The 25,774-nt window shown below is 48.9% G+C and overlaps 1 protein-coding gene across 2 annotated transcripts in view; it reads right to left on the bottom strand.

The window, feature by feature from the left end:
• Positions 1 to 25,774, bottom strand: part of SLIT3 (slit guidance ligand 3) — a 583,670-nt gene that overhangs the window by 114,865 nt on the left and 443,031 nt on the right. For both annotated transcript variants that reach the window (XM_036224942.1, XM_036224941.1), the window contains one exon: positions 15,665 to 15,736. In XM_036224942.1, the coding sequence (XP_036080835.1) occupies positions 15,665 to 15,736 (72 nt within the window). The remainder of the gene's footprint in view (positions 1 to 15,664; positions 15,737 to 25,774) is intronic.

Here is a 25,774-nt window from a genome sequence, read left to right as displayed (position 1 = left end):
TTATAGTTTAGAACACACCTTCACATTCGTCTCATTTGATATAGTACTCTGAGGTTGAAATGATTATCCCCATTTTGTAGATGAGCAATTTGAGGCTACGAGAGGTTACCCAGGGCAACGCACACGCTCCCGGAGGGCTCAGGCCTTACCGTTCTCTCCTTACGCCGGTTTCCCTCAACGTACCCACTGCCGCCCGTTTTCGGGGAAAGTCTGTGACTCCAGCATGGTATCCTGTCATCTCCACTCAGGGGCCAAAGCTAGAAGTAACCGCACGGGCCTCCTGTAAACTTCCTTAACAATCAGCCGACAGAAAAGTACACGGTTGGTCTGACAGTGACCCGGTCCCACCCGCACCGGGCGGCCGGCTGCGGCCAAGCGAGGGTGCCCTCCTCAGCCCCGTCTTTTTAACTCCTGGTCCTGGCAGACCTTTGCCAGTTCCGGAGTCCAGTTTCATCCTCGCTGCTCTGCATCCCAGGAGGTATTTGGAGAACATACACTTTACGCCAAGTCACCCCGGTTAGAGGTTTTTTCCCCCAAGTAAATGCTCTCGATTTGACATCTTTCATCAGGTTTCAAGCTCGAGTTCGGGGTCAAATTAATTGTATAAAATCTCAGGACTGTCTCATCTCCCGTTTTTGTACCATCACAAGCCACTGAATGGGCATTTCAGCGTGAACTAGAAATAAGGCAATTTTCCCCCATGGAATTTAAAAAAACAGTCTACCTACCTCTCATTTCTCTCTTATAAAGCCCTTCCTTGTCATCGATATCGTATTTATACTGAGACTGAGTTTGACCTGTATACGCTCTAGTTTCTCTTCTGTTTTGTCACATTTGGAGCATAAATGCCTAATGAAAAAGGATCGTTTTTCCTATTAAAATGATCTATTTGGACAATGCTACTTCTACCAATGGATCCCACTCTCTCCCAACTGTGAGTCCTAGAAAGGGGGCATTAAGCCTCTCCCCGGGGCACGAGGCGGCCCGTGAACTTACTACTGTTCCTACAGTATAAACGGAACCTCAGAACCGCGAAGAGGGTCGCGCCGCCCTGCGTTGGGAGCTGCGGCAGGACGGGGGCCGCCTGGGAACAATGGACACTCGGGGCACGTTCTGGTCTGTTCTGGGGGTTGGCGAACTACAGCCCACAAGCCAAATCCCGGCCAGCGCGGCCCATGTTTGTAAATAAAGTTTTGCCCATTTGTTCACGTACCACCTATGGCTGCTTTCATGTCACCATGGCCGCGTGGTTGCGACGGAGACCATGGCCGCGTGGTTGCGACGGAGACCATGTGGCCTGAAAGCCTAACGGATTTACTAACTGGCTTTTCATAGGCAACGCGTGCTGGCCCCTGGCAGCTCTAGGCACTGGGCAGCTCTCGTCCTGCCTCTGCCGGCGTTCACCTGCAACGGGCCGGGCGATCACGTAACTGCTCTAGAGAAGATGGCTTAGGTCAGAGGCTCGGAAAGCTTACGAACAGAACCTACGGGTGGGAAAGCCCGGCGGCAGGCGGTAGGGCGGGCTCACTGCAGACGCCACTGTTCCCGCCCCGCCTGGGCGGGTGGGTCCCGCTGCTCTTGGAACCTGTGGTGCTGTGAGGGAATTGGGGTCCAGCACGAGGCGCCGTTTGAGGGATGGGGCAGGTGAGTCCGGTGTGGGGCGACGCGGGATGAGCCGGGCAGTGTCCTCGGCGTGGGCCCCAGACCTGCGGCACCACCTGGGAGCGTCAGAGATGCACACCCTCGGGCCCTGCCACACCCGAATCGAAAACTCCGGGGTGGCCCGGCCTGTGTTCTCATGAACCTCCCGAGGACGCCAAGCTGGAGAGCCACCGAGCAGGGCGAAAGGCTGAGGATCAAGCCTGCACCTGAGTGTGGAGGGCGGCAGAGAGGCGCCCGCTCGCTGCCCCTGGGACGGACGGCCTCTGGCGTGGAAAGAGCAGCTTCCCCTGCCCGGGGAGAGGCCCGAGCTCTGACGCCGCCAACGGCTCCTGGCGGAGGTGGCTGTGATCGCCCACGGGGAGCCCCGCGCCGGCGCCCGTCCCCGCTCCCCACTGCTGCCCGCCGGGCGTGAGTGTGCGGCTCTCCGTCGCACCCCTCCAGATAGCCATCTTTGACGTGGAGGGCCACGTCCAGCTGCGGCCATGCCACCCTTAATAAGGCTGACAGCTCCCTCTGTCTCCTCCGATTAGGCCGCTGCTTTATCACTCTGCGCTTTCCTGGCTCTGGCTGTAATCTTCGTGTTGTGTGTCCATAACACTATGTAATTGGCTCTAATGCAGCAGTATTATCTGCGAGCATGTATCGCATAATTGCAAAAGCAAGCATCCACAGCAGGACCCTCTCTCGTCTCCCAACATGCCAGCCTTCCTGGGGTGCTCCTGGAAGCCCTCTTCTTCGCCTCCACGCAGGTGTGGATCCAGACCTTTGGGTCAGACAGACTGGCCTGTCCACCCCTGTCTCAAGGCGGACTGACATCTCCTTAAGTCTAGATAAATAAGATGGTTCCCTCGACATTCCTCAAGAAGGAGACTCTTGGTGAGTCATCAGCAGCCATGGCAACAGGGTGTCTTTTTAAAGTGCGCCTAGAGATGTCCTGACTTGGACTTACAGACGTGGGTTCCCAGTGGCCAGAAGACATCGCTACTTTCCACAGTGCCACGTCAGAGTCACGGGGGCTGAGCATTTTTCACACCGTATCTCATTTAATTCTCTCAACCATCCTGAGACACTCTTGTCATTTTCATTTTGGATCCTAGAAAGATCAAAGAACTCTGCCCTGATCGCACGGCCATCGAGTCGAGGAGCCAATATTCAAAGTGTGACACCAGGACCTATGTTTTTAACCATTATGCAGAATTGCCTCTTCTAGGATTGTCTTCAGATAGACGTCGGCTGGCGGCTTCTGGGTCTTCCCAAGGTGGAGGTGAGCCGTACAGGTGAGTGGTGGACTCGGCCTGCACCGGCTTCGACATGGCAGGGGCCGTGGCGTCCGCCTCTGCCACTGCTGCTCAAAGCGACAGCATCGCCAGATCTTCCCCTGTCTGAGGGGCAGGAAGCGCTCAGCGCAGAGCGAGGGCAGTGCCGCAGGTGACATGGACGAGAGGGCAATTACGTCTCAGCCTTCTAAGGCCACGGTTTGACTGACAGGCCTGCCGGAGCCACCCTTCCCGTTGGCTTGGCTGACTGGAGTGTTTAAGAATTCCTCGAGGAACTGAGAGTACGGATCCGCTCCTTCGGCGACGTGCATGCTCCGCCTGTTCGGAGGAGGTGACGGTTCTCCGAGGGCAGGTGGGGAAGGAGGCGCGCACTTCCGAGGGAGAGGGGAGAGGAGGGCGGGAGGCCGCCTCTCCCAGGACTTGCCTTCCTGGACTATCCTGGGTGCTGCATATTACTCATCTCCTCGATCTCCCTGAGGACCATTTAAATTAAAGCTCATAACCATTGTGTGGGCTTCTAATGAAAACAACTGATGCTGCACTGATTAGTCCATTACTCTCAACTGTTAGGAAACATAACGATCTCACGAGGGGCCTTATTCACTGACGTATAGCAGTCGGGCTCTCATCTGACACCTCAAATTAGCAGCCAAAGCAATAACAGCTGGGGTTTTTGTCTCAATATTTGTACCCGACTCTAAAGTGATTTGGCACTGGGTGAGCGTTATTTTTAAACACAGACCTCTCACCGCCAAGTAACATTTTAAATGGTCTCCAGGTGTCATGTAAAACCTACAGAAATAAATAAAAAACAATCAGCTGCCAATGTGGGCCTTTGATGACATGGGTTCCTCAACAGACGGGCTCGTCTTTGGCTCTTCCTTCATTACACATTCATACTGTGACAGGCAGAAACTCATCTGCCACCCAGCAGAGCCTCGGTGTTAAAGAACGGAATAAAGATGCCTCCAAGATAGATGTAAAAAGTGGGAGATCACACGGGAGAGCTGAATTTCCAAGTCCCGCCACGGCTCAGACGCCGGCCGGGTGTGCGTCATGCAGCTCCGGCGCTGTCGGCTCCCAGATTCTGAAGTGCTCCTCACTCGTGCTCTGGGCGCTGACGGCATCACACACACTGCCCAGCGGCGATCCAGGATGGTTCAGCTGCCTCCCAATGACCGATCTAATGGTAAGATGTACCTCCAACGACAACATGAATGAGATGGCTCGGTCCCCTAATTCCATTTCATCATCTACAAGCTGGGAGCCTGGACGATCAATCTTGTCTGCTATACTATTCAGAAGTCAGGCAGCGCCCAGCGTGCCCAGATGTCGGCACTGGGCTGCGGATGAAAGAACGACCTCCGACGTATATAACTGGACCCAGTTTGTAGCCGAGAGGGGGGACAACGGACAGTTTCCACCTCCGTTGCATTCGATGCCTGGCCCAGTGAGAGAGGACGGAGGGTGTCTGTGCCCTGTCGCGTGGGCAGGGCTTGGCCCTGTGCTTGGCCCACTGGACATCTCAATAAATATTTACTGAATAGATGAGTTTCAAAATGTGGAGGGTCATGCTTCTGGCACCTTTTGATAAAAATAAATGTGCACTCTGAACAGCGTTCCGGGCCGGACCGGGAGCATGAACTCCGCTGCCTGTGGGAGCGAGGCTGGACATCTGAGTGAGTGAGTGGGCTGCGCAGGGCTGCAGGAAAGCAAGTCTGCTCCACGGGAGTGTCACCTCCCATGTCAGAGGATCCCCGCGATGCTGGGAGGCGGGCGCAGTGCTGCCGGTCGCTCCCTGTTTTAAAAAGAAAGCTAGAAATCTAACGTTTTTATGTGAAGTCTCCTGCTTTTTTACTACGGGTGACTAAATCACCTTAAGAAACAAAAGTCGCCAACGAAACACAGCTGGGGGCTGGATCTGGCTTGCAGATGCCAGTTTTTGGTCTCTGAACCAAACAGATTCATTTAACAATTTGAATCAAATATATCTATGCTTAACACACATGTATATAATCAAAGTTCAGAGCGGAGCCTCTTCAGAGCCGTGAGCAGAAAAACTGCACAGGAAGCATGAGGCTCAGTTCCCGAGCTGAGACACCAGCGAGGTCCTGCTTTCGCCCTGCTATTTGTAAGGGGCGGACTCGCTCACGGGGCTGGGTGCCATTTACGGCTTGGGCTGCCGGGGTTCCAAGATGGGCAGGGGCCTCCACTGTTCACTCATTGGGCTCCGGCCACCACCGGCAGTCGGGATCAATGATGTGGACGTCCGCCTCCAGGCTGCTCTCTGCCTGGACAGCAACCTGTTGGGGCGCTGGGGTGATCCACCCCCAAGCAGGGGCTGCAGGGCTGGAAGGCCCTAGAAAAGGAAGGCATGGTGCCCATGCTGAATATACAATGTGCCCTCTGGCAAAACGCGAGAGGAAGGATGACGGGATGGCAGGACTCAGAGGCCGGCTTCGCTAGTTTTTGTTTCCTGCTTGCTGATATGTTCTCCTTACGGCCATGGGCAAGTCACTTGACTTTTAGGTAGTTTATTTCTCATAAGATAAAGTGGTGGGAACAGCTGACCTCCAGGGTCTCTCCAGGCTACAGTTCCCCTCTTCAAATCCAACTGGGTCAGTGCTGGCTCTAAAACAGTATTTCTGGAACGGGAATCGTTTTCCAGACAGCACTGATTGTGGATGCCCAGCTCTCTATAAAGACAGGACATCTGGCCAAACTCTAAGTCACCACCAGCCCCCACTGTGCAGCACTTGAAAATAGTTACACGGGGTCGACTCTCTCTTTCTCTCTTTATTCAGACACCTGGCTCAGCTGCTGTGGGTTAATGAGCTGGCTTCCCTAACTGGCTGCTCCATCCCCAGCTTATGCACGGAGGAGGGACGGGTCCAGACATGGGAGCGATTTTCCTACCCAGGTGACTTTGTGGAAGTCCTTTGCAAGGCTGAGAGAAGTGAATAATTGGGATATGGAAACTAATTCATGCAGAGATGCTTTTGCTTTGGGGGGGGGGGACGGCTTTATAATCACACTCCTGTGTTTCCCTGAAAATGCGTCTTTTGGGGAATAAGATCCAGATGTTTAAATTAAGGTAGAGAAAGGGCAGAGTGGAAGGCGAGGGCAGTGGCAGATATTTTGAAGTGCTCAATTTTGGAAAACACACTGTTTAAGCATTGTGCTTCTTAATGAATGTGAAATGGCCCCAGAGATTCGGAGCGGGACAGGCAGGAAAGCCGGGCTGGCGGGAGCGCAGGAGACCCGCAGCCGGCAGGCCCTGTCCGAGCGGGGCGCCCGCCACTCCGCTCTGAACCTGCACTGTGCGATAAGGTAGCCGTAAGCCAACTGGGGCACTTTACATTTAAATCGATTAACATGAAATGAACTTAAAAATTCAGTTTCTCCTTTGCACTAGCCACATTTCAAATGCTCAAGGGTCACGTGTGGCTACTGGCCAGCGCGTTGGACGGCATGGATGCGGAGCGCTGGCTGCGTCACGGGTGTACTGCACAGGGCTGCTCTAGGCCGTCACGCCACATGCCGGCCCACGGCCTCTAGACACTCAAGGAGAACTGACAGTATACACTTTTAAATAAAGTTACCTGCGTTTTGAACATTGGCAACTAATTTTTTTTTTTTTTTTTAACACTGGAAAGACCAAAACAATTAAATCTCGCATCTGCAGGTTACAGTCGACCTACGGGCCAGTAGTTGGGACCCTTGGATTTAGTTCTAAGTCAAAGGGGAATGTGTTTTCTAGAGCTTCTTGACGATGAGTAAATGTGGCCGTGGAGAAACGGAACCACATTGGCTTCATCCCTCCTCACCAGCCCTGGCTCCTGAGCGCCCCTGCAGACAGGAAACGGGAGCTCAGAGAAAGGTCGGGACGATGCCCACGCTTCCCAGCTCTGCGTCTCCGCGTCTTCCCCCAGCCATTCTCCCATTTGTAACGCCAACTGGCAGGAGGCGGCCACTTTCCTGCTTGAGCTCCTAGGACGCAGTTCTGCGGAGTCACAGCCTCTTGGCCATAGGTGCGCCAAGCCGCCCACTGTTTCACATCCTGGATGGAAGGGGCAGCAGCAGCAAAGGCACGTGTGGCTCTTCAAGGGGATCGTGGCCCCTGGTCCAGAGACCCATGATATGAGAGCTGATCAAGGAGCAAGATACTGACCGCACGTGCTCAGAGCCGCTGCTGGCAGCAAGAAGATGGAGAAAGCACAGACACTAACACCAGCGCAAGGGCACACTAGCGCCTCAGTACAGCGCTCTGTCTGGGGAGTGAGCTGACCCCTGTGTGTGTTTGGCAGCCTGTGGCACTTCCTCACTGGCCTCCTTATCTTGTCCCTGAAAGAAAGCCCTCTGGAATCTTTTTGCAGAGACACAGAGCTATTTTTCCATTGTGTTTTAGGTGGAACAAAGCAAACCAAAGCCTGCTCCCAAACCTAGTTTGTCGAGCCAGAATTTCAGCCCAGAGACCTGGTGGCTGCAGCCTGGAGTCCCTGGGGACAGCAAGACTTCCATTACCCGATTCCACCTAAGTGCCTGTTATAGAAGTTGATAATGGGAGTCCTGCCAATTCAAGATCCTCTGTTGGGGAAGAACAACTCAGTGATCTTGGTCAAAGCTTCAATCCAGGAACATGCACAAATACATTTCAATTCAGTGACTAAACTAGCCTTTAGTTAACAGGAAAAGGAAGTCAAATGGAAACCACCAGCTTTCCCTAGTTATCTGAACTATTAAAGTGCTACTTATATAAATGGAAAAAATTATCTTAAATCTGAAAGAGACGTTTACTTATTGCTTAAGCTGATGTCCTCAAAATCAAGCTAGTCATTCTAAGAGAGTGACTGTGATGAAATTTTGGATGACAATGAAGAAGTGTGTGGTGTAGAGCAAATAAGAACTTATAGGAAACCTAGTTCCTTTCCTAATATTCTAGGGGCTGAATGAAAGTTACTGGCGCTTTCTATAAAGTGCCATTTTAATCCTGATTGCCTGAATAAATCACAATTTGCAGTATAGTACCAAAAAAATTATATTCTGGAGATATTTTAAGACTTTCATTAAGCTATGACAGTTCTATATTCAAAGCTATGTCATGACTAAACACTCTGATTCCAAAGTCTGTTGAAAAAATGTTTGCAGTTCCCAGGGAAATCCAGGTGAAACATTTTGTAAATAAATGAAAATGAGTCTTGTCTGTTGGAAAACACCAATTTTCACTGTGGCTCTAATTTTGCTTATTGTTAATAAGAAAAAAAAAATCCCCATTTAACTGGAGGAATAAAAAACCAATGATAACACGAAAAATGTGCTGTTTCAGTAAAATGCTACACTGCTCAATATTTAAAATAATCCTGGGACAATCACCTTTAGGGTTAAGACATAAAAGAACCTAGGGACTAGGGCGGGGTGGGTTTCCATTCCGTTAATTAATTTCAACCCCATTTGGTTCCATGTACTTTAACTGACTACCTACTATGTGCCAGGCTTGTGGGAGGTTCTGGAGGTAAGACAGTGAAACAGTACAGGACTATTCCTCAACGTCAATTGTTATGAGCGTCCTGACTGCTACTTGCCAGACACACACCTTGGTTTCTCCGTAACCCATGTAACTAGCCTGAGGGGGTTCTTATTACTGCTTCTGTATTACGGTAAGGACATGAACCGCACACCATGCAAGCTGGGGAAGCTGGACTGGCCGCCAGTCCTATAGGAAGACTCTCGCGCCCCCAAGCTCAACCTTGGCCTCTAGAGCCTCCACGCCGGGGCTAGTTTTGTATGGAGGCTATCATAGTGCAGTCCAAAAACATTAATGGCAAATTCCAGATGTACGCAATAAACAATTCATAAGTTTTAAACTGCGTGATGGTCTCATACCCTCCGCTGCGTCCCACCTGGGACGTGAACCGTCCCTTTGTTGGCCTGTCCACGCTGCACACGCAGCCCTCACGGCAGTCACTTAGATAGACTGCCGCGGCTTCACAGCGCTTGTGTGCAAGTCCCCCTTATTTTGCTTAGTAATCGCCCGAAGTGCAAGATTAGTGATACTGGCAATTTAGATATGCCAAAGAGAAGCTGAAAAGTGCTTCCTTTAAGCAAAAAAGGTGAGAGTTCTCAATAAGGGAAGAAAAAGAAATCGTATTCTGAGATTGCTATAATCTACGATAAGAATGAATTTTCTATCCATGAAATGTGACGAAGGAAAAAGAAATTTGAGCTAGTTTTGCTGTCATACCTCAAACTCCAAAGGTGTAGCCACAGTGAATGGTGCTCAGTTTAGGTAGAAAAGGCATTAATTAAATTTGTGGGTGGAGATAGGAACAGAAAACACTGATTGATAGCAACGTGTTATACCAGAAAGACTTCAGCAAGGGGTCCCCTGAAATAAGTGATCATATTCACATCTTTCATTCCATAATATATTGTTACCATTAGTTATTGTTAATTATTTACTGTGCTAATTTATAAATTAAACTTTATCATGGGCATGTATGCTTAGGAAAAAACAAAGTATGTTTAGGGTTCGGTACTGCTCAAGGTTTCCGGCATCCACTGGAGTCTTGCAAGGTATCCCCATGGACAAGGGGGGACTGCTGTATAGAATAAATTATTGCATCATTATTTGTTAAAGCATCTAATCAGAGCATCTAGTTCTGGAAGCTCAGATGAAGTAAAGACTGCCACTTGTATTAAGCTCTGGGTTTTCTGAACTGGACCAACGATGCCTATGAATGTCCCTACACCCGGTGGCCAGCACCCCTCAGCCAGGAGAGACACTCCCACCTGGCTATCAGGATTGTTGTCCATTTCTTTCCACTGCCTCCTTGCTATGCCACTAAAGGATGTTCTTCTCCATTCTACAAGCGGGGCTCAGGGTCAGGCCGGGCCATACCCCCTCGGAAGTGGTTGAATTAGACCTAACCTAAAAGTCTGGCTAATTCCCACCACTGCTTTACCTCTTGTCTAAAGGTCAGGGCTGAGAGGGAGCTCAGTACGCAGGTCAATGCAAGGGTCTGCGGAGCAAGAAACTGGGCAGGAAGTGTTGGTCGTTTATTTCGCATAATTTGCATAAGCCCAATTACGACCACTCTGAAATCAAAAGGAATGTGAAGACTAGTTCAGCTTTTGAGAAGAACATCCCAGGAGATAGGGCTTGAGACTCCCGCTTGGTTCTGGGGTGACCTTGCCCAGGTCGGGAGGCTTGGACTCCACCCACTCGGCTGTCTCTGTGCACATCCCCTCGACCCCTCTGGTGAGCTCCGGCACGGAGGCTCCGATCTGCCCGAGCGGCTGTCCGCGTAAAGCTTTGCTGTCCCTGGCGTCTGGCACTACGCTAGCACGCAGTGTGTCCTCGCTTGGACGGATCACAGCAGGGCCTGCCTGGACTGGCAGGTACCTCAGCTGAGTGCAGGCTGCTGGGGAAGCGGCATCTACACACCTCGTCGAAGGAGGGTGCGCGCGCTCTGGCCACCACTGACCGTCGCAATGCAGAAATGCAGCCCAGGGCTGTTCGTGCTTCCGGATGGCTAAAAGTCCAAAGCTGGGATTCAAGACTTTTACGAAAAATGTTGTAAGTTTTAAATATGAAATGCTAATTTCAACTTTTAAAAAACAGTCTACAGGATTAAAAACTTGTCTGCGGGTGCAATACAGTCTGTGGTCTAGCTTGCAACCTCTGGTTTCAAGAGAGCCGAAGGCAGGATCCAGATTAAAGGTGGCCCTCCCCCCATCTCCTAAACATTTAATGATGGGTTTAGAAAGGGCAGTTGCACTTAAGATTCCCAGTCTTACCAGGAGGTTTTTCCTGAAGAGCCAGTAACTTGGCATCTTCATGAAGATGCTCAATATGGGCAAAGAACATGACATCGGGGGTCCAGAGACCCAGGTCCTAGTCTCTCTGCTACTGCCAACTTGCCCTTGGTGCCGGGACTAGGTGAGGGACGTGGGTGCCCACCACGCGAAACGGGCTTCGCTCTGCCTGGGCCCTGCTCTTGGCTTCTCCATGCCTCATCTCAGCAATAAGAGGCCATCCTGCAGACATCTAAGGTCCTTCCAGGGCCAGCCCGTAATAATGTCACGATTTTCCAAAATTGGCAAGTGACATGAATGGGAATGGGACCTTCAAAACAGGGCACCCTGGCTACCTGCAGACCTGCGGATCTGAATGCAATTTAGCTGACACCAGCGATCCGTCGGGGCAGACCACTCACTGGGAGATGAGAGCGTTTTCAGGATGAGTTCTTGACATCTCTGGTCTGGCATTTTGGCAGTGTATCTATTGAACTACTGATTTGCTACATGTAGTCAGCAGACAATGTCTGAAAATCTTTTTTCTTCTCCCACAATACTATGGAAAAAATGTAATTAGAGTCTTATCAACTAGGTTTCTCATTTGTGTTTCATTTGTTCATGTCCTTAATTTTTTTCTTTTCATTAAATATTTTTCTGACCCAGGACAGCATGCTGGCAGGGAGGAAGGAGCCTGGTATAACTGGTGAAATGCCTGGCAGGGACTAGAACCCATGGTTCAGAGCACTGCCACAAACCATTCCTGACCAGGGCTGCAAATGTAGTCTTGGCGCATTCGAGCGCAGTGTAAGCACGCCCTTCTTAGAGAAAACCGACTACGTGAATTGCCAAATGTACAGAACAGGTGGGAATGGAAGGGCAGTAATTTGGGTGACAGAAGGGCGTCTGACCCACAGCGAACAGGCCCCTTGGTGAAGAGCCTCAGTGCTGTACAGAAAGTTGGGGCTGCCTTTGGGGGAGGTCCGGAGAATGGAGCTCTAAAATCATTGCTCGCCAAAGTCGATTGTTTCTGGGACTGGGATGTAAGTCATTGAAAAAGCAGGATTATCTTTCCCTTGTGAGCTCAATTTGCCTTCACCTTTGTGGGGACCCGTGAACTGGGTGGAGGGAGTAGCAGTCTCCCAGGCCTGCGGGAGGCACGGACATTGCCCCTGGCAGGACTCCGAGTCAGCGGTGGCTTGCCTGGCCCTGCTCCGGTTTGCACCACGCTGCCATGTACATCGGCCAGGCTTCAGGGGAGCCGGCGCACCACGGGCTTGGCGACACGACCCCGAAAGGCGACACGACCCCGAAAGGCGGCCGGGTGGAATGTCTAACCACGCGGTCTCTGCTGCTGACTAGCTAGGCGGCTACTCGGCTTCCCTAAAATGGGCTACTCCTCTGAACCAGAAGGGAGACGGCCGCGGTGGTTTCAGGGCAGGGGTGTGAGGAGAGAGCTGGTGACAGTGACAGTGCTGGGGACGGCCCGGACGCTCGCTATCACCACTTGCGTCGGGATTCCTCTCTGGTGGTGGCACGGGAGCCTTCACCCCTCCTCTGCGTGCCTTCTCAGTCCCTCCCTGGCTACCTGAAAGGGGGCGGGGGTGGTCCTCCCCTTTGTCCCGGATTTCCCCCCCTGGGCGTGAGGCAAAAAGGAGGTCCAGGCGGGCAGACTTCAGGCTTTTCCAACCCTGCGCCACGTCCTCTCTCCTCACTGCCCGTGTGGCTCCTGCCGACCCACCTCTAAGTTCCGATTCAGCGTCACGGGTGAAACCAACCTCAGCCTCGCTGCAAAGAAGTTTTACAGCGTTTCCACCCACAGAGAGGACGGGATCCCCGGGTGGGCCCGTGAAGGAGTGCCACGGGTGCAGCTGCCCCAGGAACAGCGCGGCACTGACCCGCGCAGGCCACGTGCACGCGGGGTCCTCACTAAATACCTACACTCTCCGCGCCGGGGAGTCCGCAGACGCGAGGGGCCGACTGCATGCACCTGATCTACACCATTCTATATAGGGGACTTGAACACCTATGGGTTTCGGTCCCCATGGGGGATCCTGGAACCAATTCCCCGAGGATATTGCTGGACAACTTAAGTTTTGAGGGAGTCCAAAATTATACATGGATTTTTTACTGCACAGGCGTCAGAACCCCTAACCCCCATGGTGTTCAGAGGTCAACTGTAATTAACGTACACAAACTTTCCTTAAGTTGGTTTTTAGAACGCTTTCCATGAAGTAACCATGAGTCCTTCTTTGTTTTATACTTCATGCTGCATAACATCAGAGAGAAAACACACCTGAAATACTACATTTTTTGTCTTTTAATCTGTAGACTTTTAAAGCTTTCACTACTTAAAGATGACCTTTCTAGGGGTAGGGTGTTTTGAACTTCTTTCTCCTCTCTGAATCTTTCTGAAGAATTTATTAAGTTAATGTACGATGCCCTCACTTAGTTCCTATTTATTATTTCATTGTCAAGATTCTTTATGGCACCTAAGTTGTGATTACAGAGAAGCATCATAAACTGTCAATGTGCAGATGAGATCTGGAAGGTCCAGGGGTGGGGAGGGGAGGGGAGGGCTCTTTAAATGGAGATGTCAGCTCCAGCCAATTTCAAAACGGCACACCATTAAGATGGATGGTTCCAAAGCTGTGAGCCTCTGCTGGAAATTAAAAACCCATGGAATACCTGATTATGATTAATTTTAAGTACTTAGCCATGTGAAGCCAAATGAGCGTGTCTTTAAAACAAAGCTATTGATCTGGCTTTGTTTGGAATTGAGAAGATAAACTAATCAGATCCTGTGGGCTCTTTGTAATGATGGGGAATGAGAACTTTTTTTTTTTCATCATCCGTTATTAAGCTTCAAGTTTGAGAGAACTGATGTACCTAGATACCAACATTTCTTTTTTTAAAAAAACAGCAAACATCTGAGTAGAGAGAAGCCCAGTTCTGCCCTGGACAGGGGGCTGATGGAAGTGGGGGCATGGCGGGGAGAAGGTGAGGGCAGTGGACGGACCGTGTTCGGTCGGAGAGCCTCTTCTATGAAATGCACAAGGTGCCTCTTCTCAACGTTAAAGGAACAGACTCGGAGCGGCTGAGCAGCCTGGCTCCAGCGCCACCACGCCCCGGACCCCACGCCCGGGACCCCACGCCCGGGGCGTGTCTGCCTGGAGGGCCCTTCCCTCCCCCACGGGGCGAGACCGCGCCACTCCCTGCAGCGAGGAACACGCGGCCTGTCAGGTCGTGCCAGCTGCTGACTTCCATTGCCTGGTCCCTTCCCAAGGAATGTTCTCAGCCTTCCCAAGAACAGGGGGCTGTGCTCCTGGCAGCCCTTTCTGCAGAGGCTTTTTTGCAGGCAGGGAAACCGCGCCAGCTTCCTCAGCTCTAGCCTCTCGATGAGAGACGTCCCAGGTTACCGAGTGTGGGCCGGCACCCTCTCCCGAGCAGACGTGCATTTGTGGCCGGTTCCGGGGTCAGGGTTTGGGTGAGGAGAGCCCATTCACCTTGGGAATGACGACCTAACCTCCCGGGCCGGGGGTCCTGTCTTTTCTGAACCAGGAGTCCTCAGCTTTCGTCACATTGCCAGCGGCTTGCAGCACCAGCATCCCCTTTCATTTCCCGTGATTCCTCTTGGAATCACCTTCCTCTCACGCAACGTGGAGAAGCTCTCTCCAACCCGGTGCTACTGTCTGCGGGGCCAGGTGAAAAGGAAGGTGGAAGGAAGCTCTCTCAGTCCTTCCCTTATGTGCGAACGGACGTTTTAATGTATTCATGCATCTATTTGTTCTACGCGTATTCATTCTTCTGGAAGTCCGAGATATGTAACCTAGTGACCGTGTAATATTTTTAAATTTTTTTATTTTCGGGGGATGCTCAACAAATGCCACCCTTACCATCCACTGGATGGAAGTATACCATCAGAATTATTTTTAGAATCAAGCAATTACAGAACTTGGAAAGGAGAAGTTACTCCCAAGATATAGCAACCAACCCCTCCATTTCCCAAATGAAAAAACTGGGGCTCCGAGCATGAAAGGGACTTGTCCAAGGTCACACAGGTAATTAGGGACTGAGCCGGGACCAAACCACGCATCTCCTGAAAGAAGTTCTGCTGGGCTTTACTGTCTTCCTCTCCAGCTTCCCCAAAGCAGGGACAGCTAGAAGCGTGGCTTGGGGTGAGAGCCATCAGAATGTTTCCTTACACAAGTCAACTTTAGTTTGACCCCAAGATGACTCTAGGCTGACTCCCCCAGCCTTGGAATTAGGTTTGCTTAGCTAGACCTGGCCGAGAACCCAGCATACAGAAAGGCAGCTACCTTTTTCTAAGTAAGGTGTGGAGAGTGGGGTTCCGGGGAGGGGCCCACTGCCTCTCGTCCTTCCCCACCCCCACCACCCTAAGGTTACTGCTTAAAGTTTAGATTAAAAGCTGAGGTGAGGTCCCAGGAGCAACAGCAATGACTGGACTTTACCTGGCTGTTTGGCAAAGCCCCAGCCCTGTGCCAAGGTCCCTTTCTGATTCTGGGTGATTCCAGCTGACCCCCCGGTGCTCCCCAGACTTGTAGCCTGTCTCCTGCATGCCTACACTCAGGCAGACGCCCCCTGAATGCACTGGCAGGTGCTGGGGGGGGGGTCCTCCAGCCCATCTGCTTCACCCAGCAACAAACGCCGTGGGAGCATCGGGGGAGAACGGGCTCAATTGAGACTTAATTAGCAGGAGCCCCAGTTTGTGAGAGGTGAGAAATCACACTTTGCTGCCTGCAAACACTTTGGCCAAGGTGAGCCAGAGGGATCTCCCGGTGCCCAGTGTTAACAGCACTGCAGCAGCAGACCCAGAAAGGCACCCGCACGGAACCCCCTGCACACACGCTCCCCCTCTCTCTCCCCCTCACGGACACGCACGCAAGGCTGCGATCGCAAGATCAACTCACAGGATCTCCAGATCGCGCAGCGCTCGGAAGGCTCCATCTTCAATGCAGCTGATGTGGTTGTTGTCCAGCTGCCTGTGGAAAAGCAAGGGGAGAGCGTGAAGGCTGAGCGGGGGCAGCGCCGGGGAGCCAGGCGGCCCGGGCCGGGCGTCCCTGGTCACCCGAGCGCCCGTCCCTCCACCCCTTGCAGGCTCTGCTCGTCCCCGCCAGGAGCTCGCGCAGAGCCAGCCTGTCTGCCACGCTGCTCCGACTCTCCTCTCCGACTGTCTGAGAGAGCTACACAGACGAGCGCACCAAAGGCTGTCAGGTCTCAGTAAATATTAATTGCGCATTTTTTTTTTTTTTTTTTTTTTTTAGGCAGAAGGGAGTAATTTCATTACATTAGGGCATCCAATCCATTACGAGCTCTTACCGTCATGTCACTGAAACAATTTCATTAAGCTAAAGGCCTGTAAATCATTGGAGGTCACCGCTCTGCCCTCCGAGACCTCCCAGCATGCTTTCTCCCTCTCTCCCTCTCCCCGGCTCCCTTTTACTGGAAGTTGCAGTCTTCTGCTCTGACACAGTGCTAAATCTCGGGGCTTTATCTGCCCAAGTGGCAAGGGTGCATGGGGAATATACCAATTCCAAATCAGACTCAACTAATCTAATTTTATAGTCTTTTTATTATTCTAAGCACCAAATGTCTGTGGTGGTTTGATGCCTCTGTGCTTTGTTATGGGGCCCATCTGGTAGGTCATTCTATTGAAGCATTTTCTGACTAAATACAGATTCCCTCAAACTGCACCAGCCATCATCAACATTAAAGAAATCCATTGATGGAAGCGCTCCTGATGCGGGAGGAAAGGAATATCGTGATTGCCTTAAAGACGTACCACTTACACTTAAACTGGGGAGAATTAAATGTCCCTATTTCGGGATTCCTCTTTTCACTTCCCTTGCCAGCTCAGGGGCATGAAAATGATGTCTTTTAAAAAGATGCCTTGACTAATATGTAGTCTCGTTGGAGACTGAGGAATGTTAGTTGAGAGATAACAACAAATAGATACCGTTATCTCTAAACTGAAATATATCTGCTGTGTGAGTCAGGATATTTATTATGACCACGCTCCAACTTGACTACCATATATTATACATAACTCATTTGATTTCTAAAGAAAAGGCGTTATACGGAAAAGGGGTAATTAGCACCAGATCGTCCCCGGCATTTTGTCTGGGGAGAACACCGTGGTCCGTGGGGAGGGGGCACTGGCCGGAAGAAGAGCGGCGGCGCGGAGAAACTCGCTTAGAGATGCTCGTTCCTTTCGTTTCAGGAAAAAAGCAGCCCTGCTCAGGCGAAGGGACCCCCTGACGCTGGCGCGTTCACTGGTAACTCGCGTCGCTCTCCCCCAAGTCACCTCTCTGCAGCGACGTGTCAGAGCTACCTTCAATGACCCTCACGGCGCGTGTCATATTCTGCTGAAGGCAGAATTAAAATTAAAATACCGTTATCACCGCGAAGCACATGGGCGTGGGACTGTGGACCGCGCACGAGGGAGACGCGCGCACGGAGGTGATGTCGTGAACCACGACGGACGGGCTCCGCCACGGTATTGTGGGGAACCGCGTCGTCTCAACGGATGCTCACGATACAAGAGCCTAGATACTCGGAATTTGAAAATAGACAGGAAATGGGTATCTCGAGAAGCAGAAGCGCAAGTTCTTTATCTAGTGTTCAAAGTTCCTGCCGATGGCCACTCACGCAGAATCCCAGCGGTCCCCCGACCCCGAATCCTCCTGGAGCCTCTCCTAGCATGAGTCGACTAGCGTCCTTTTCACAGATTTCCTCTAAGAGTCGAGCGCCGATTCCCTGCAAAGGCTCTATCAAGGGAGCCTAGTACGGCTGCCCGGCTCCTGGATTTATCATCAGTCTAAGGGCCGATGAATCAACAACCTCCGCCTCAAGCCAAGGCCACCAAACCTTACCAAGCAGAAATGCAGTGGAGCTGGCTTTTGGCTCCAAGAATTGTTCAATGAACTTGCTGAATTCGGCAAAAATGGCACCATCCACTTAAGTGGAACAGTACATAAATCATCAAGTTGGGAAGTCCAGGGTGGTGTACAGAGATGGCAGTTTGTGGTGTGTCTACTTTTATGCAGACATTTCAGAGAGGTCCTGCTATTAGAATATCACTTATTTGCTGGACTTGTGAAGTGTTTTCTATTCTTTTTCTTTTTAAGAGCACTAGAAACCAAACAGGACACTCTAAATATATATAGAATTTTACATGGAAAGAATGGAATCTGTAGGAGAGAAGAGAAACTCGAAGGAAGAAGAGAAAAAAAAATAAGTGGTGGAAAGAGATCATAAAGAGTGAGGGGAAAGGAGGTGATACAAAAATTTTTTAAAAACCACTGCTTCGCATCCCACCAGGGTCGAAATAATGAAGTGTTGGGGATGAAGACTCTTAGAGAGGGCCCTGATCATTTTAAGGCTAAAAGCAGAGATTTCCAATACATCATCGATTATATGATGTTTAAATATTTTCAGTGGGTGGCACAGGTCGTCGACACCTTGTGGTTTATTCGTAACGCGGAAAACTGAGCTTTAATGTGAGCATCTCTGTGGGTGTCTTTTATCGACCATTTTAGAACATACAAAGTGTATCAAAACTGAAAATATTTATGCTTACGTATGCTTTTCTAGAAGACGTTTATTTATTATAACCAAGACTGTCTGTCTCCTTTCATTCTAAGCACAGATAAACAGTAGACCAGTTTGGTCGTCGGAGTTGTTTCTGGGATGCATTGTGCATTATACAAATCTACAGGGTGACAAGGCACCTGAGAGTCCTGTCAGGCAAACGCACACCTTAGCTAGTTCACCTCCCAACTCTCACATCTCCATAGCGCTGAGCATCAGAGTGTTTGTAAAAGCTCATTCACTGTCTGCCATAAATCCTGTTATTTTATGCAAACATGCTAGGTCCCTAAAACAAAGTGAATACACACTTGGTTCAGGCGAGATTTCCTTTTCTTTCAAAAGTACATCTCAGACACACAAGAGTTGGTCCTGAAGCCCAGGAGAGGGGAAGCAAAATAAACACAAGCCCAGCATTTCTGTGAGAGTGTCGGTAAACACACGGAACCTTCTGGAGCTAAGGCCGAAGCATCTGACTTAGCAATTTGCTTCTGGGAGTTGATGGAGGCTGCCGCTGTGTGTTCTCAGCTCTCAGGTCAAAGGTCTGTATCATGCCTTTGAAAGGACTCCTTCAAAGATCCTCTCCAAAACAAACCATAAAAGCCCACCTGCCACTCCACACAAAACACTGTGCAAAAGGAACTTTGGAAATGGAGCACAGAGAACTTGACAGTCCTAGGAGGCCTGACAGGGCTTTCCCCTTGGCAATAAGAAGTGCATTTTGCACTGTTACTGATTCCTTCCTTTCTACCGCACAAGTTAACCTACTCCAGTGCCTAGCACAGTGCCAGGGAGGTCACGGCTGGCTGCGGAATGAGACCTTCTACTGAAAGCATGGCAGGGCTGGGTTCAAACTATGTGGAAGAAAGCTTGAAGCCACGAGCCTCATTGCATAGGTGGTGGCTCTGTGGCCCTGCTGCTACTAATGCACGTGACTGAGCATTCCCTCCAAGACCACACGGGGGACCGTCTTTCTGCGGGGGAGTGTTGGGGGAGAACACCCGGCATAAAGTAAGATTTCTACAGGCTCAAGGTGAAGGTGAGGAGCAGAAAGGCAGTGGATGGATGGCGGGCTGGCTATTTTTTTGGAGGCAACTTTTACTGTTCTCTGGTTTATAGAGAATACTCAATTTGATTTACACTCTCCTGTCTGTGAATAAACCGAAAAGCCCCCGAAACATTCTTGATATTAAATTAACTGCTCTAATTTCCCTGGGCAGCTCAGATTTCGGCAAACGATGTGAGTGCTAAAATGATAGAGTCGGCTTACAAAGAATCCACAGACGAGAACTAAACAACGCAGACTCCCTGAGAGGCGCTTCCTGGCTGCTGTGTTTTATACGGAGAATATAAACAAGTCAGAAAGGAGAGTCAGCGTGAGCGCAGACTCGAAATAAGCTCAGCGAACAGCAGGCAGGGAGATCGCGCCTTCCTGAGAGTTCCCTTTTCTGCAAGAGTAATGTTACCACGATTCACCTCTTACAGTCGAGATTTCAAATTTCATAATTGAAACACGATAGACCTGTTTTTGTGGTTCAAAAATTCAAATAAGTATATCTAAATCTTTTAAAAAGGGCTTTACCAAAACCTGATTACACTACTAAGAGGACTCTACCTATATCTCCCAATCACCCAACGACAAAAGAAGAAAGAAAATTCTATGATTTCAGTGACGCATTTGAGTCCCTGTGGGAAATACCCTGAAAACAGACATCTTCGGAAACAGGTTTTGGGTATCTGGAGGAAAAGCACCTAGTTATTTAGATGCAAAGTCTACATACCAGGGCACATCCACCCAGATGTAAAGTAAGTTTGCGGGGGGTGGGGGGGGGTGGGGGGCAGGCATCTCGGCCCACAGAGGGTTAAGCTCAGCCTCAGGGCACTGTCGCTCTGGGCCCCAAATCCAGCGGCAGCGTTTCCTTTCAGAGCTGCAGCTAGAGCCGCTGTGATCCTCCTCCCCACGCTGAATGGGACGAGCTGCTGAGGTTAGGCACCCTTTGAGGTTACACAGCAAGCGAAACTACACGAAACATGCAAAAGAAGTAGAAGGACTTCTGCATGACATTCGTAAGCCTCACTGTACATTCAAGGCAAGTCTCTCGTCTCCGAATCCAACAATTAATTAACCAGTAAGAGCCACTGAGTCTTATGAGAAAGGCACACTATGTTAGGTACCACGATATAGCGTGAAGTGTAAGACATCCTTTGAAAATACTTGGACAAAAGAAGGTTACCACCTACGATTTTTACATCCCAATGATCTTGAAAGGTATAAGAGAATTCTAAAGACTCAACTAATTCAGATTTGTTTTTGATGATATATATATGTTTGTACATATACACATTTAAAGTGTACTTCCTTTTCTGCACTGAGGAGAAATAAAATGTTACAACCATTTTTTTTTTTTTTTTAAAAGTACCAAGGGGAAGTCCTGCTTTCTTAAAATAAGCCGGAAGACAAAACATGAAGTAGCCTTGACACACTATTTCTTTCCTACCCATTATCCAATTGTCCTTAAAGCAGAAAACAAGAAATCTAGTAGCAATTCTGAAGGTTGTTTTTTATGACAGTTTAACGTTCTAAAAAAAATCATTATTGAAGAACAAATTATAGAAGCACTTGTCTGCTGCTGGCTGGGGTTTTCAAAAGAAAAAAAAAAACGAAGCTCAAGGTTATTTTAACTGGCAAAAAGAAAAGAAATTTTGTTCAAAAGAAATGCATACACTTCATATAATTGAGTACTAGTCACACTTTGTAGGCAAATCAAACACTTGATCTAAGCCATAGTCTGCTAATGAATTGTCACTACTTCTCGTCATTAAGGAGCTACTGTAATTCCACATTAAAATGACATCTCAAATGAGCAAAAAGAGGTGAATCTATTATTTTGCACGTTTTGTACACTTGTCCACCAGACCCAGGAATACATGCATATAGAAATATTTACTAATTCATGATTTACGTATCCACAAGGATTCCTGTCTATAGAACTGACAACTTCGTGCCTGTTTTTTCTACATAATAATCACGTGTAATCTCTATTATATGCAAGTAAATGCAAATGCGTCTTATAAAATAGGTAAAGTAAGTGATAGTTGATGGCTGAAATTTAATGTACTTGCATCCAGTCATATTTACAGATTTATTTAGATAATCAAGTGATTGTTAGCATTCTAAAGATTTCAACGTCACCGAACCTACTTTGGAAAAGACACATGGTAGGTTAATTAAGCTCTGGGATCAGGACATCCTGCCTAGAACTTAGTTAAAATTTGAAGCATGACTATTTTAACAAATATTTTTTATGCATACCGTGCTGAATGGCTAGCCTAACATCTTTTATTTAGTGTATATCATATTACTGTTCAATATGTGCAACTTCTCAGTAGGGGAGTAACCGCATCCTCTCCAGGAGATGCTCTCTCCGCTCCCAAAACCAAGCTCTGCTCTAATGCAAACACAGATGATGGATTAGTACCAAGAAGGCACGCCAGACCTTGGGGAAGAAAGGGGTGTTTTACACATCACCGGGAAATAGCAATAACTCCGCTTCTGTGTTTACATGGTTTCTGGTTTGTTGGGGATTTGGCAAATGAATTTGTGCTGAATAACGCAGGGGAGAATCCTCACAAACCAGCTTAGCACAAAGGAGGGTAGTTGGGAAGAAAGAGGCTGCACTTCTCATTTAATTTAGACACGTTTCAATTCGAAACCAATTTCTGGCCTTTCTAGATTAATAAAACAACAACAACAACAAAACCAACCAAAGAAAAGGCAAATCAAATGAAAACACCCTCGTTTTCATGATGAGAGAGTTTTATTTGTCTCCTAGCAACTTTTAGACCAAGGGACCAATGAAGCTTGGTTATGGTTTGTAAAATGTGCTCTCGGGTTTCGAGGCGTGCCTTAAATCCATTCTTTTCTTGTGTCAACCTGATATTATGACCAAAGGGCTTTGTATGTGGGACATCCAATTTGCCAAAGTTTGCTTGGAACTTTCCATTCTTGCATCAAAACTTCTTGAGATCCATCCTGGGAAACTCCTCAGCAAATCTTGATGGTTGTTCACCCCATTATAGCCCCGGAGCTGACTCCACTGGAAATTTACTCTCGGAGGATCACTTCTTCACCTTAAAATGATTCACAAACTCGGTGTTTGGTCGTGTTGGTTCTAAAAGGCTCCTTACGAATACTGCAAGGTGGGCTGTCCCTTTGCAAACACACCTACAACCAGGCTGCTGGGAGCCTGAACGTAGCTGAAATGTTCTAACGTGCATTCTCAACCTCCCTCGTTGGGATTTAACATTTCTTTGTAAGAAGTATCTGTGTTTTACTCAGCGGCCTTGCTGATGTCATGAATACTCAGTGGCCAAACGAATAAAAGGCAGTCTCCATAGCGATTGGGGCAGGTCTGTGGTTTCCCTAGTTACGCTCTTGAGTGATAACCATCTGGGGTTCCTCCCTGGCAGAGGAGAGGAGAGAGAGAGGCACTGGAAAGATGAAATGGGCTTTTGTTAACAAGCCTGAAAGTTATCTCCCACGTCTGTTTTTTACTTTTTTTTTTTTTTTTACACCGACCTGCACAAACTGTAGTGAGTTTTGTTTTGTTTTGTTTTGTTTTTTCTCACTCCGTAGAGGTTTCAGAAATTTTCTCTTTGGACTCCAGAGATAAACTGTCCCAGCCACGTGAATCTGACCAGCAAGCAGCAGCCAGAGCAGTGGATTTCTTCTTAGACTTAAATAGCTGTCAGATATCGGAGCCCAGGCAGGACGCTGGTTTTCATTCAAGTGCAAGATTGTGTGCAGCATGACCCTGGGGTGAAGTCACAGAGCTCCCCACCCTCCCCGCCCCTTCCATTCCCAACCCACACTAACTAACCTTTTCCAGGCTTCCAGCATTTGCTACCCACTTTATAAAATGGAAGACGAGGGCTCTGGTAAATTCCCAGCTGTGTGAATGAAGTGATTCACATCTGCCCCCGTGATCCTGTAGGGCAGAGCATCAAGTCTGAGGTCTCCCTGGAGTCGTAAGGTTTTGGGCTTGCGCGTGACCTCTCACTCCTTTTTCTTTGCTATTTCTCCCTTTTGTGATAAGAGTGTCTGTCCTATACCTGATCCACTGTTGTATTTTGGAAGCACATAATATGTTTAATTTCACAGATTCACAGATGGAGAACAACTAGCCTTAGAATGAACATACCCAGAGTCTCATCCATATCTGACTTAGATGCTATTTAGATGAGACTTTAGGCTTTTAGGTTAATGTCAGGCCGAATTTGTATCTATCGGGATACAATGAATGTATTCTGCATGCGAGAGAAACATATATTTGGGGTGGGGGGTGCAGGGGCAGAATTTTACTTTAAAAGAGGCCCTAAAAAGCTCCCCCGCCCTTCCACCACGTGTCATGACAGAGAAAAGATGGTCCTCTAGGACACAGAACCTGCCGGCACCTTGATCTTGGACTCCCAGCCTCCAGAGCTGTGAGAAATGAATTTCTGCTGTTTATAACCCATCTGGTTGGTGGTATGTTGTTATAACGGCCTTAACAGACTCTGAGACACCATCCGTGCCCCCAAGTCTCAGTTTCTTCTTCTGTAAAATAGAGATAATAACATTTAGCCCAAAAGGATGTTTTGAGTGTGAAAGTAATGAAAGGTATGCAGTCTGCAAGTGTATTTGTGACATTGCTCAATTTGCTTTGAAATAAATAACATTAAATATAGGAATTCGTCTTACGTAATTTCTAAAGTCTCTTTTAGCTCTGAAGCTATGTGGCCTGAGGTCAATTTCTTATGAGATTCTCAAGAAGAAGTTCCTGTTCAGATCTTTCTGTGATTTGAGCCTCTCCCTTTATCCCTTCTTCCTCCATCCCAGACCAAAGAATCTATTATTTGAGATATTCAATATATTCTTTCTGAACTGAGGGCAGCAGTTCAGACTCACTTGCTTTTTGTACTTCTTCGGCTGATATGAGATGAAAATACAAAAAGCCATCAAAAACCTACATGAAATACAAATTTTTCTCTTACTGGGAGAATGTTAATATGGGCCCATATTCACAATTCCCATAGGTGAGAACCCATAAGGAGACTGATTGCAAAGTTTAGCCATTTCTTGGTGGCCATTTTCATTTAATAATCAATCAAGTAATAAATTGAACACATCATCATCTATGGCGTATAATTTCTTAATCTTAACATTTCTTAATCTGTACAGAAGCCTTCAAAGAGTCCTTATGCTATGAGCTGTAACAACAACGTGACCACAATAACAACTACACATAAATCTATTCACCATTTATTAGGCGTCATGTGCTGAGCTGAGCATCCTCCAATGCCTTATCTCAGGTGGGGCTCACAACGGCACGATCCCGACTTTACGGAAGAGAGAAGTGAGGCACCGAGAGTTCCATGTCTAAGCTCGGCTTTGAACCAGGGTCTGTCACGGTCATGGTGACGGTGGGCGATGCTGCTTCTCTGCAGACAGCCCGGACTCCTGAGCGTAGCATTGCTCCATCCGCTCTACGAACTCTGTGAACGTACCGAGAACTTGCACATCTTCGAGCCTCGCTTAATGCTGGTCCTTTCCCCTCCTCCAACTGGAGAATCCCTTCCCATCCTTCAAGGCCCTCCTCGAGGGCCACATCCTCTATGACACCTTCTTGTACAAACCCAAGCAAAACGATCTCCTCTGATCTCCTCTCGCCAACGTGCCCTGGCCCCTTGGTTATCCCCGCCTCTAAGCAATCCTTTCACGGCAGTAGGTCTGGTTGCAAACAGAGGCGGAAGCCAAGGTTTAGAGACGTTACGTAGCATCATCGAGGGAACTCAGCTGATCCCTCAGAATCAGGTTCAAACTTATTTTACTGATCCGGGAGCCTTGGAGCTTATCCACCAAGTTATCCCACCCCTGACTTTCTGAGTGTAAAGATAGAGAACTTACAACATGACCGTGTGGTCTTAACTCAGTCATCTTAAGTTGGGAAGAGTCTGGTGAGAAAAGTCGGGGTTTGGTCTTGGCATTCGTCACTGGGACCCAGTTGCTTTCATTGGCCTGCAAGTATTCTTATCTAGGAGACGAAAGGCATGGGTGGTACGCCCAGCCATGTCCCCTTACTGTCCCCTGTGTATCTCTCAGGTTCCCTGGGAGTCCCATGCCACTTGACTTTTGGGATGATGGGGAGAAGCTGACTGATTTTAGCTCCAGGTGCTGGGATAATGGGCAAGCACCCATACCCTAAGGAGATGCTACAATTCTAGGTCGCATACTGGGACCTGCCAGGTGGCTTTCTGACCAGGCCAAGTCAGCATGGTGCTTTTTCGATCAGGGGCGAGGAATACCCAAGGAAATGGCTCTTTACTCTAGGCGAGCAGCAAACCGCATAGATTTTTGTCAGTCCTTCCCGGGCATGGCCTTCCCCAGTGGTGAC

Source organism: Rousettus aegyptiacus, unplaced genomic scaffold (genome assembly GCF_014176215.1).
Source record: "Rousettus aegyptiacus isolate mRouAeg1 unplaced genomic scaffold, mRouAeg1.p scaffold_m13_p_7, whole genome shotgun sequence".
NCBI lineage: Eukaryota > Metazoa > Chordata > Mammalia > Chiroptera > Pteropodidae > Rousettus > Rousettus aegyptiacus.
Note: the sequence above shows the minus strand (reverse complement) of the source record. Positions and strands in the feature narration are given on the sequence as shown.